General features: G+C 39.9%; 1 protein-coding gene across 1 annotated transcript in view; it reads right to left on the bottom strand.

Moving 5' to 3' along the window:
• Positions 1 to 12,516, bottom strand: part of LOC124274356 (armadillo-like helical domain-containing protein 3) — a 49,942-nt gene that overhangs the window by 15,426 nt on the left and 22,000 nt on the right. Inside the window, exons 16-24 of the mRNA XM_046709720.1 lie at positions 11,070 to 11,174; positions 10,236 to 10,294; positions 9,667 to 9,732; positions 8,388 to 8,457; positions 7,379 to 7,439; positions 6,818 to 6,906; positions 5,592 to 5,674; positions 4,577 to 4,703; positions 87 to 162 (exon numbers count right to left, since the gene is read on the bottom strand). Of these exons, the coding sequence (XP_046565676.1) occupies positions 87 to 162; positions 4,577 to 4,703; positions 5,592 to 5,674; positions 6,818 to 6,906; positions 7,379 to 7,439; positions 8,388 to 8,457; positions 9,667 to 9,732; positions 10,236 to 10,294; positions 11,070 to 11,174 (736 nt within the window). The remainder of the gene's footprint in view (positions 1 to 86; positions 163 to 4,576; positions 4,704 to 5,591; positions 5,675 to 6,817; positions 6,907 to 7,378; positions 7,440 to 8,387; positions 8,458 to 9,666; positions 9,733 to 10,235; positions 10,295 to 11,069; positions 11,175 to 12,516) is intronic.

Raw genomic sequence — 12,516 nt, 5'->3', positions numbered from 1 at the left:
GACATGCATATTGCACCTCAGTTGTTAGGTGAATAGAAGTGTAAGGTGTGGACATGTGTGAGATTGCATGAAGATGACAGCCCTACCTGACATTTACAAGATGGTTGGTGAGTCTGGCTGCTGAATCCCTGTGCTCACTGTCATTGGTGGTGTAGCGTAACGCTGAAATACACAATTCATTCCAAATAACTGCTACATCTTGCTTTGGGATGATATAAACATAAAAGGGATGATGAACACTGTATACACAGGGAATCAAACCTGGTATGCAGCAGGAAAAGCAAACACCTTAACTGATAGGCTATTCCACTGTCCTAAAGACACTCTTTGCTTATCAATGTATGCCGCAATATGGCATATAGAACTATCCAGTGATTGCTATAAGCAATGACCAATGCCGTTCTGGTACAAGGACTTGTCATCAACAATGTCACAGATTCTGACCACCTGGTCTATCCGGTCGACATATGGGTTGCTGGGACCCACTGCTAGATAGCATCACCCTGGGGTCAATTCTCAAGTAGCTACACAGACAGTCCGTGTTAACACCAAATCTCAAACGACTTTTGCAAAAGTTACTTACTTAAGGGACCAATTTCATTTCTTGTTTTCACGGATTTTGTCCTCAGAAACTTAAGGGCTGGAGGAAAAAAATAAATGTAATTTTCTGAGTAAAATTGAAATTTTATACTTATCCTGACTCATGTATTATTGCTTGTCTCCCACTTCCTTGCGAGCGTTAGTGGAACACTTGTATCTCCTTTTTTGAAGTTCCCTTCAAAAAAGCAGATGTAAAATCACTACTCACCACGAGTTGCCTCCCTCTCCGTTTTGGCGGGAAAAGCGGCACCACCGATCTTCCCACTCTTCACTCTCCGGGTGCAAGCCTGACACTTAGATTTGCTGGGTAATCCAAAGTGCCTAAGCGGTGAGGTTAGGAGGGCTTACCTCATGAGTCAGGATAAGTATAAAATATCAATTTTACTCAGAAAATTACATATTTTTCCTTATTCTGACTCATGTATTATTTGCTTGTAGAATCCTCACGATTTGGTGGTGGATCAAGCCACTTCTGGATTCAATTTGGTGATTTTGTAGTTTACATCAATCTCTGGAGCCTTTATGCAGGGTCCCATGTAAAGTAGCTGGAATTCCCAAGCTTGGGCGTTGGGAATATGTTGACTTTGTAACTTCATAGCCTTAGCAAGGCTGTGCTGAACCAACGCCAATGTGAATACCTGAAGATCTGTAATATGCATAAGTGAAGATCTCTATATGGACATGAGTCCCTCCTGGATTCTTTAGATACATCTCTAACCTTTGAGAAGGTGTAGGTTGTTAGCACCAAGGAGTGCAGTTAGTCCCGTTATTATCTTCTGATGTAGATATATCTATCTAAAATTCTCAACGATGTGAATCCGTCCTGGATTCAGTCTGAAGATCTGCGCAGGTGATGAATTAGGACAAGAGTACCCCTCTTGAACTTCAACATCGTGTCCCTCTGTCTTTGCGCGAGGCTAAGTTTTCTTCCTCCATGCTGAAGAGTTCCTTCAGTATAGGCTCTAGCGAAGATCAAGGTCTGAGGGTGAAGTGGGATGGTCCAAGGGCGTCTATATTAATCGTCGAAACTGCAGAGCATGACTGTCAAGTCGTGATCCTTCACACATTTCTTCATGCCGATTACCTCCTGCAGCTTTGTCCTTTTAGACTTCGCGCAAACCGTCCATTAGGTCCATCATTTGCTGCATAAAAATACCCGTGTTGAAGGTCTATGGCGACTGCAGATGTAGTGGCAGCATCTGAGAGTGTTCGGCTTTTTGCGTTGAACTGTGGGATATTTGGAGACCGGAACTTTGTTGCCTTCCTGAAGGCTGCGTCAAAGGTCTAAAGGAGTGCGTCGAAACCAGGCCCCGATTTCCTGGCGAAACAAACTTAAGTCTCTGAGTTTTGAATTAAGTTAGAGTTTTTTACTCAAATTTGAGAAAATGCATTTGCCAGAATGAACTGAAATCGACATTGAACTCAAACTTAGTAGACAATTTGAGTTTGGTGGATAGATTACTAAAGTTGTTTGGGCTTTTTTTTTTAAAAATGCAGTTGAGTTAAAATTCAGCTGTTTCAAATTGTCAAACTCAGTTTGAAATTTGAGTAAAAACTTAAGTTTGTTTCGGTGAAATCGGGGCCAGGTCAATTGGATGTAGGGTGATTGTATCTACATCATCATCCTTCATTAGATGCGTGAATGCTTGAATGCTTGCATTCTCTTCTTTAGCTGGGTGATGCTAGGTTCAGCCCATTAGCCATCCAATATTTTATTTCTGAGTCCGAAAATATGATTCCGCCTATGCGTCCTCTGTATCATGTCCAGTTGGATATGATCGTTGAGTATCCTCCTGCATGGAGATCTAGCGTGGCAATCTGTGTGAAATGAGTATGTAGAACTATGTGTAGTTCTAAGAGGAGATCTGTATGGAGACCTCATGCGGAGGTGAGAGCATCTACGAACCGGGGTTGCCTTCGCAAAGGCAATATATTCCTATGTAAGGTGAATCCCATGACTAATATGCATGGTGATTTCACAGGACATTCTTTATGATCTATCTGACGACCTTCGCAGGTGAGATTTTGTTGAGGGTCTGAGTCCTGAGACGTCTCTGTATCTCTGTGATGTAGGTAGCCCGCGTGAAGGCTCTTCATTAGCTTCATCATCAGATGACGGCATCTATTTTGGTCGGATGAATGTCCCTTCCTTCAGCGCCCAGGTTCTTTGGCTCGATAGATGCAGGGTAGGTCTGCTCTTAGTCCTAGAGCTAGAACCTCTCTTGTAGATATCTCAGATGCTCTACCGTGCGGGGGTCTTGATGCAGCACTGGACCCTCTCAGTTGATGACTTGAGCATGAGAGCGGCTGCCTGACCATCATCTGTTTGGAGAATTGCTGCATGAAGGTCCCGGGTTGGAATGTCTGTGACGACTCTGTAGAGATGACGCATCTGGAGAGGGTAGCTGATATGGTCCAGGGATCGCTGTACCTCATGGGTCCCTGCTGCCAGTGTAGAAGGTAACTCAGACTGCGCGCCGATAATGTTGCTGACGCTACCGCTGCTGAGGCCTGTGTCTTCTTCTTATGCAGTATCTCTGGGATGAGGATAGGCGGTTCTTTGCACAAGCCTATTTCTTCCATCGGACGATCTCGCAGAGAAGGTCCTTAGTAGTCTGTGAAGAGCTCCTCTGTAGATCTCTGCTGAAGCCTTAGGGGTGTAAGGCTTCTTCTGCGACTAAGATGGCCTCTTCTTCTTACATTATGGGTTGAGGAGTTGTCCGGCGCGGAAGTTCTTTTCTTCGGCGTGAATGGCGGACTTCCCTCATCCCACTCATCTTCTGAAGACGCCTCGCAGGTCACTGGATGGAAATATGTCGCCTGACAACGACAGACAGCTCTTTAGGGACTCAACCCGATTTAGCCATGACTTGTAACAGCCGCCTGGATTTATCCTTATGCGCTCTAAGTACAGAGGAATAATAATTATTAAATTCAATTTTTGTTGGTTGCAGACATAATTTACAAAAGCAAGAGCTAGAAGTACATATTGTTGTGCAACTAGGGCACAATAATGTGGGTCTGCAACAGAGAACCTACACCTACACGAAAACAGGTTTTCATGAAATGTAAACAAACTGAACAATCAAGTGAAACCGTGGAATAAACAGTCAAATTTGCTAATAAATTTTAAACCATATTGTAGAAGGATACTCCCTGAAACATTATAAAGGTAAAATTATAGGGTAATAACTAAGTTAGCAAAGGATATATTGCCGTGTTGGAGATACAGGTGCTCTCCCAACCGATCCACTAGGGCTAAGAAGGAGAGAGAAAGAGTGGGAAGACGGTTGGTGCCGTTTTTTCCGCTTAAAAACGGAGAGGGAAGCAACTTCGTGGTGAGTGTAGTGATTTTACATCTGCTTTTGAAGGAACTTCAAAAAGGAGATACAAGTGTTCCACTAACGTCAGCGAGGAAGAGGAGATAAGCAATAATACATGAGTCAGGATAAGGAAAAATAAATAAAATCACCAGTCAAAGTAATATTCCTTCTAAATACTCAAAGTATTTTACTTCTGGCAATTTATGAAGTGTATATGGGAAAAACAACAACAACAATAAAAACAAAAAAAACAATCTAAAAAACTTTTTCTGTAAGTTTACATTTTTGGCCTATAAAAAACATTAGGATTTTATTTTTTAGCAAGAAAAATTAATTTTCATTTTTTTCTTATTCTTGTAAAAATACAACAAGCGGATCTGTAAAGCAAGAAATAAAATTGGTCTGGCCTAAAGACTTCATAAAACACATGTATGATCATGAAATATTTTGATGTTTTTTATCTCAAACCCCATTCACTCAGCATATCATTTTTATTATCCTTTTTGTCTCAGCTGCATTTAAGGAACAATGCTGGCATTTTCATTCTTGTACTATGGACAAATTGATGTATTTATTCATGTTCCCAAGAACTGTGATGTTTGTATAAATGAATCGTTACAAGTTCCTCTATTTTTCCATGACTGGTGACTCACCCATGGAGTAGAGATTGTCAAAGACTTGATGCATGCGGACCAGTTCATAGTACAACTCATCATAGCTGTTTGGGTTGGGTAAAAACGTATCGCCATACGTGATGAACAAGTTGAACACGTTTACAACCTGCAAACAGAAATACACCTGCTAAACCTTCTGTCATGCACACAGAATAACAACAGAGTTGGTGTTTTAAACCAAAGTTTGTTGGTTACGCTCAGCAATATTCTAACTACATGACTTTATGCACGGTAAACAAAGGAGTCTGGACCAGACAATCCAATGACTGATTTCAACAATCAGGAGTGAGCATGAGAAGTTTAGTTGGGCAATATTGCCGGCGAGTCTGTATGTCGTCAACCAAGGGATCAACAGCATGAGCCTTAACTGGCAACTGGGAACCGATGACATGATTCAAGCCAGCGAGCCTGACCACCCGATCCTGTTAGTCGCCTCTTATGACAAGCATGGGTTACTGAAGATCAATATTCTAACCCGGATCTTCACGGGTCACAATCCGAGGAGATGCAGTTAACAAACCATCATCTGTACATGGATACCAAGTGAACATGTGAGTGGTTGAATGTTGCACTGCAGATCTGTGTTTGCTGTCATACACAATACCTGTGACGGGCGGAAGTTAAATGTAGAAATATCACTAGCATAGCAGTTTGAGTAACATCATTCAACTCAGAGAAGAGGTATTTGCATATTGAACCAAATGTCTAAACATTACACTTTGCATACACAGCAACCACTGCCTGGACTGTCTAAGACAACATCACCATGTCTGCAGGGAACTGTCTACTTTCTGCTCACAACTCAAACCATAGACTGACTTTCTCCAAATGACTTCTTATTTCTATGCGGTTTGGACATGCACCATGCATGGATATATACATCATACAATGGACTATTATCAGTCATAGTATCATAAAAGGTTTCTATCATCAACTGAAAGTTGTTTATTTGAGTACAAACACCAGAAAACAATGAATACCAAGAACATCTCACCTTCGAACAGAGATGAAAAATGTTATGTTTCTTCACTAGCTGCGACTCGTGAGACATGATGAATTTCAGGAGGTTGATGAGAGCTGAAGTAACAACATACATCAACTGATAATAATGTGTTTACATTTGATAAGTCATATAACTTCTCTAAACAAAGAGATCAACAAGCAGTCCTCATACAGCACTTCACTGCCATCGGTCAATGAAGATTTGCTGGTGCAACAGTGTCAAGATAAACTTCAATCTTATATTCTTGCCTGTCAGATTTTTCACATAAATCTTTACACACAAAACTACCTTACTACCAGTTTCTGAGCCACTACATTATACCTGTTTTGGTAAGTTCTCCATGCATCAAATATGTGTATGCAGTGAATGTCCATCACAATTTCAGTCTAAGTAAACTTAGGCTCAGTATTATTCATTACACTGCTATACTGAGTCTAACAAAACCTTGTGGAAGGTCGCGTCAGGTAACCTTTGAGCGACCTATGACCGTCCAATCAAACAGATTTAACCAATCAGACAATGGCTACTATTTAGGGTTCGCCGGGACTTACAAAACTGATCTCAAAACAAATGAAAACCTGCATAAAACACAGATATATGACCTGCAGAATATACACCCTTTTTGGGTTTCCGTTGACATGGTTATCATTAGCTAATATTTCCGCAAGCTGACATCCTTGAATACTGACAAAACGTTATTTTCAGCAACTGTTTACTCACGATTGTGGCGTGCTCCATGTGCATCACTCGGAAGCGATCGTACGGAAAATAGAATTCGGAATCGTTCGGGTACAAAACTTTTTCGAGGTACAAGTTCAGTAGGCATGTGCAAATGTCAACTTTCGCGATTTGGTAAGCTGTGTTCTGATTGGTCAATTGAAAAGGTTACCTGACGCGACCTTCCACAAGGTTTTGTTAGACTCAGTATAGCAGTGTAACAATAATATTGAGCCTAAGTTTACTTAGACTGATCACAATTTCTAACAACATTTAAGCCATATTTCTTAGATATTAATCTTATCTCAATGCAATGACTGTAAGGTAATAATAATGTAAGCAATAACTGTAGTGTATATTTAACATCCTTAGATTTGTTGGTACATGACCAAGATTTTCGTAAATAATAAACCAACTGGTCTAGCTTCTGTAAACACTATAGGACAATAGACAGGTAGAGGCATCCTCATGCAACTGTGAGTGCAAGTCGTCATCCTCACCTGTCCACATCTCCTTCCATGGGTGCTGTATCCGCACCCGGCAGCGCTTCTGGTAACACAGCACTCGATGGATGATCCCCAGACATCGCCTATATCATCATCATCATCATCATCATCATCATCAAGAAGAAATATTAATACACTTCTACCCACTCTACCTCTGCCGTCTTCTAACACACCTGGATCTTACATCCCGAAAGCTGGGAAACAACCATTTGACTCAACCATAGATGTGTGACAGGAAGACATTACTGAGTCATATCTATGTCTTTATGTCATATAAAGAAATCCAAGCAGTGACCTTAGCCATAGTTAAAAATATTGACAGGCCAAGCATCACAGACAATGGCTGTTGGGTCTGGAAGCTAAGGGAAGTAACTCTGCAGTGGGAGATCTACTTAGCAAAATGTCATCAGTTATCTTAATCAATGTAGATGTATTCAGTCACTTTATCACAACATGATTTTATTACAGCAAATCAAAAGCAAAAACTATATCTTCACATTCACATAGGTAGTAATGGTATGATGGAGATTGTGACAGGAAGTAAGCTCAACTCACAGGTACAGTTCCATGGGGAATGTTTTCATCATATGACTCATGACGAACTCCACCAATAAATCTGCAAAAACAACAACAAAACCATTAAACAGCTACCTGTTTCATCACCAGAGATGAACTCAACACAACATATACATCAAAAACAATTCATTATTAAACAATTAAACATTATTTTAGTGTACCTTTGTATGACATTTTCTCTTTGGCACGGAATTTATTGTGATGTGATGTATTATCAAACACAAGAAGGCAACACAAACAATCAAACACAAAATACAACTACAAGTGTGATATGGATCAAACACTGCTTGGAACTTTTAGTTCAGGAATGCCATGTTCAGTCATGTCTAAAGTGTGAGAGTTGGATGAAACTGAGAACGTGAGTATGGTGCTAATTCGCTGGTTTCACATTACTTTTCAACTCGATGTGCACTCCACTGGCATGTTTCCGGTTTGGTCGTATGTTTATAGATAGTGTAAACACTCCAAAGAAAACAAAAATCAAAACAAATATATAGTTTTATGTCGAATACAACTGATCCAAATTGATTTATGAAACAGACCCTGGGATTAGTTAAATAAATAGCTTTATTTATGTTAACAAGCTCTTGTATAAAGACTTCTCACCACCACTGTCATTCCCGCACATCCCCTTCTCACAAGTAAACAAACACATCTCTGATGGAATTGCAACCAAAATAGGACATCAATTATTGAAAAGCAGGGGCAAATGGAAGTATGTACTCAGCTATGAACAGTTGTCACAACGTAAATAATTTTCAAAACAGCTTTTATTTAGAGTGCATTTACACTATAGATAAACATACGACTAAACCGGAAACATGCCAGGAACATTTGCACAGCGAGTTCAAAAGTAGTGTGAAACCAACGAATAGATAAAGGACCCTTAATCCCCACCACCCAGATGAGGAGTAGACATCTGCTGTGGCTTATACTGATTAAACCACTGGGCTACCTTGCCGCCTGTAACACAATGACATCATCTTACCTAGTAAAGAGCACACCAAAGGTCGGAGAATCATCGTTCGGTCTGCCTTCACTTTCCGGTGCCGCATCGGCTACAGATACAGAGAAATAAAGTCATCAAATATCCAATGTCAGATATGACCATCCTTGACAAACATGGAGTAGCACTGGATCACATGAACTACCGACAGATGTAACTAATACACACAAAATAGAGGGATCACCACAACTGAGAGGAGTTGTTAGGTTCATTGTACGAGTGGGTGATTTCTTATGACACTTTCTGCAGTACTGTAGTAACAGCTAGAGATTCACACATCAGTGGAGAATCGAACATGAGCCTCTGTATAAAGATGTTTGCTTCTTGTTTAAAGCAGCACTCAGCATATATGACAACAGTCTGTATACAATCAAGTCTGGACCAGATATTCCAGTGACTAACATTATAAGAATCATTCTGTACAATTGAGATACGATGACGTATCAACCACAGGGGCTTGTAACGCTAAAAACTGCCATCAAGGTATGTAGTGTCACTAACGGGGTCTTATCACTATATAAAAGGAAAGGGATGTAACGAGGTCAACACACCAAGTTCGTTTCAGGGAGAATTCAACAATGATCACTGTATCTGTCCCATTTAAAGTATGCACACACTTCAAGCCAATAGATTTACCTACAAAATAAGACAAAGAGCACAAAAATCGAACCAGTACTTTGGGAGCTAGGGTCTTCGGAAGCTCGAAAAATCGTGATTTCTCGATTCCGAGCCAAAATCCCTAGCGGTAAAATTTCCCATTTTCTTGTTTATTTCACAGTATACACATATGACATTCACCAAAACATAATGAACTGATGGCGCCTGTCAGCGCTCTAGTCGCCATTCTTCCGGAGACATTTACATCTAACTGTCATAATGAGTTTACGTACATTTATTCATCGCAAACGGAATTGTGCCGTGCCCGTTCGCCATTGACGACCTTTGGCCTTAACCTGCCCCGCACTTAAAAGAGTAAGCGATTTGATGGGACATATTTTATTTTTAGCCAATGAGCTCCCTTGCTCTTTTAAGTGTGGGGCAGGTTATGGCCAAGGTCGTCAATGGCGAACTTGGTGTGTTGACCTCGTTACATCCCTTTCCTTTTATATAGTGATGGTAGTTTTTAGCGTTACAAGCCTCTGTGGTATCAACCAAATATGCAGGCCTGACCACCCAAACCTGTAGGTCAACTCTTACTTCAAGCATGGGTTGCTGAATACCAGTTCTAAGCCAGATGTTTCACTGGGGGCTGAATACTCACCAGTCTGTGTAGAGGCACTCGGAAGGTCATGTTGACATCATGCATGAGGGAGTTGGCATACTGATCCTGTAATGTGTATTATTACTAGGTAAAACTAACAGGTAAAAGGTATACCTTCCACTATATCTAGAACATTTACGCCAGAAACAAAATACTGAACAGCTCATAAATTCGAAAGAAAAAGTCTAATAATCCCACAGGGTTATATACGACTGAGAAATGTGGTTCCAGTATGCACAAATGTATAGCATGGAAGCCAAAAAATATGCATTGCATCCCAAAGGATTCGCAAATACATCCATTGAGTCAAATTCTTGACACTGAATATAAAGTTTCTGTAACTAAAATAATCATCAAATCTGACTGTTTAATACATTAGACCATTATATGGCAGGAACTTCATAAGAATCATATCTTTCAAACGACCATTGAAATTAGTACCGGTAAGTGAGGTCCTCCTGGCCTGACGTTTTGTAGGTCCAGGTAAAACTATGATCCTCATAATGAAACAGTTTAAAATGCTTAAGAAATACTTCTGTCTCAAAGCAAACATTACAGAGAGTACCCACCTCAGCTATACATGTGAGTATGACTATGCAGAGTTTGGCGTTGTTGTACCGAGCTGTATCTAACAACAGAGAGTTCAGAAACATCACGGACAAGTGACAATCAACACATATCATAGTGTTCATACACATCACAGAAAAACAACATTAAAATCCTAAATTTGTTCTACTCAATATTTTCACCAAGCCATAAAACAGAGATTTATCATTAATTCCTTAGACCTAACATGGTGTGAGTAAATAGGCTTTATGATATTATATTAGTAGCAATATTTAAATTATTCAAAAATGCAATTGTGTGCCATCTGCAAAAAATACATCCATGCATGGATAATTGGGAGGCTGTCTGTCCGATTGTTATTGTATGTATGTGTTAATCTATCTGCTGACTGTCTGTCCACCTGTGTCAACTATCACTGTGTGTCGCCTATCTATCTGTCTGCTTGAGCGTGTCCATCATTGTATGTCAGTCTGTATGTTTGTGTCTGCCCCTGTCTGTTTCTCTGTCTGTGAGTGTCTGCTGGCTGTTAGCTTGTCTGTCTCATTTCCCGTCTGTATGTATGTCAATTTGTCTGGAGTAGTCTAATCTATGTGCAAAATATGCTATATGTCAGAGAGCACACGAACAATCTCCAAATCATCATCATCATGTGTCTGCTGTCTATATCTGTCTGCATTTGTCTCTCTGCTCTGTCTGTTTCTGCTGTCTGCCTGAATGAGTACATCTGTTTGTCTGTGTGTTCTGTCCAAATGCTTGAATTGGTCTTAGTGACTGGGTCTGTCTGCCCGCCTTTGTATGTCTGTATGTCCTTTTTGTGTTTTCTGTTTGCCATTTACCCTTGGTGTCCTGGAAGATGATTGAGCTGTATTCCAGGAAGGTGACCAGGAGATTGGTCGGCTGTGTTGCTGTGGCCACTTCATTCACATTCTCGGGCTGACCACCTGTATGTGATGTACAGTGTTACTAAACTGAGAACAGACACTAAGATAGTTGTGAAACAAGCCAAATCATGTGAGCAAGGCTAATACCACTGACCTTGATTCCCAACTTCAGCTGAATAACAATTACTAATGATTATTCTTGACAAAAATACATCTGTATCAACCATTGCACTGCACCTTTCCTACAGTGAGTGAGTGAGTTTTAATTTTACGCCTCCTTTAGCAATATTCCAGCAATATCACGGCAGGGGACACAAGAAATGGGCTTCACACATTGTACCCATGTGGGGAATCAAACAAGGGTCCTCGGCATGACGAGCAAACGCTTTAACCACTAGGCTACCCCACCACCCCACACCTTTCCTAAAAACAAACAAATATGGTATAATAACTATATACACCCAAACCTTAGATTGGGGTATAATAATCTTCAGCAAAATGGAAGCACTACAAATATGAAATTTTTAGAGTAAAATTAATATTTTTATACTTATCCTGACTCATGTTTATTTGCTTGTCTTCTTCTTCTGGCGAACCTAGTGGAACACTTGTATCTCCCAATTGAAGCTCCCTTCAATAAAAAATCACTCATTAGTACTCACCCCGAGTTATCTCCCTTTCCGCGGGAAGGAGGGCGCCACCCAAGCCCATGTGCCTCACTCTCTCCTTTTTTGTTTTGAGCCCAACACTTTATTTTTCCCGAGAAATCCAAAGTGTTAAGTGGGGAGGACGGGAGGGTTTACCTCATGAGTCAGGATAAGTATAAAAATATTAATTTTACTCTAAAAATTTCATATTTTTTCTTATCCTGACTCATGTTTATTTGCTTGTAGAATCCTACGGAATAGGAGGTGGGATTATATATACTTTGGATTTTACTAATTAGTGATTTGAACTGAGATGATTGTAATAACCCTAAGGGAACTTCATGAAGGCACTGAACTGAATTCCTGCTGTTAATTTAACAGCTGCCTTTAAATAGGTTATTACAATTTACTGAATATAATAAAAGTATATAGAACATTAATTAAGCTAAAGCCATTAATGTGGTAGTATAAACTGTTGATAGTTTATAATGAATACTTTTATAAGAACCAAAGTAGTAAACACAATATGCATATATATAAGCTATAACATAACTGTGCCTAAGGTATAATGATAACTTAAGCTGTATAATAGTAACCAACTACTGAGAGTTTGTTAACTAATACATGTTATGAAATGAACATATGATAGAGCTTAAGGAATAACTTAAGCTGAACATATATATAATAGTAGAACTCGTAAGAGTTGTAAGTATATATATATTATGATATAGAATCATAGTACTGAGCTTAAGATA

This window comes from Haliotis rubra, unplaced genomic scaffold (assembly GCF_003918875.1).
Source record: "Haliotis rubra isolate DU_JTF1 unplaced genomic scaffold, ASM391887v1 Scf19, whole genome shotgun sequence".
Taxonomy (NCBI): Eukaryota; Metazoa; Mollusca; class Gastropoda; order Lepetellida; family Haliotidae; genus Haliotis; species Haliotis rubra.
The sequence above is the reverse complement of the archived record's forward strand: the minus strand, read 5'-3'. Positions and strand labels throughout refer to the sequence as shown.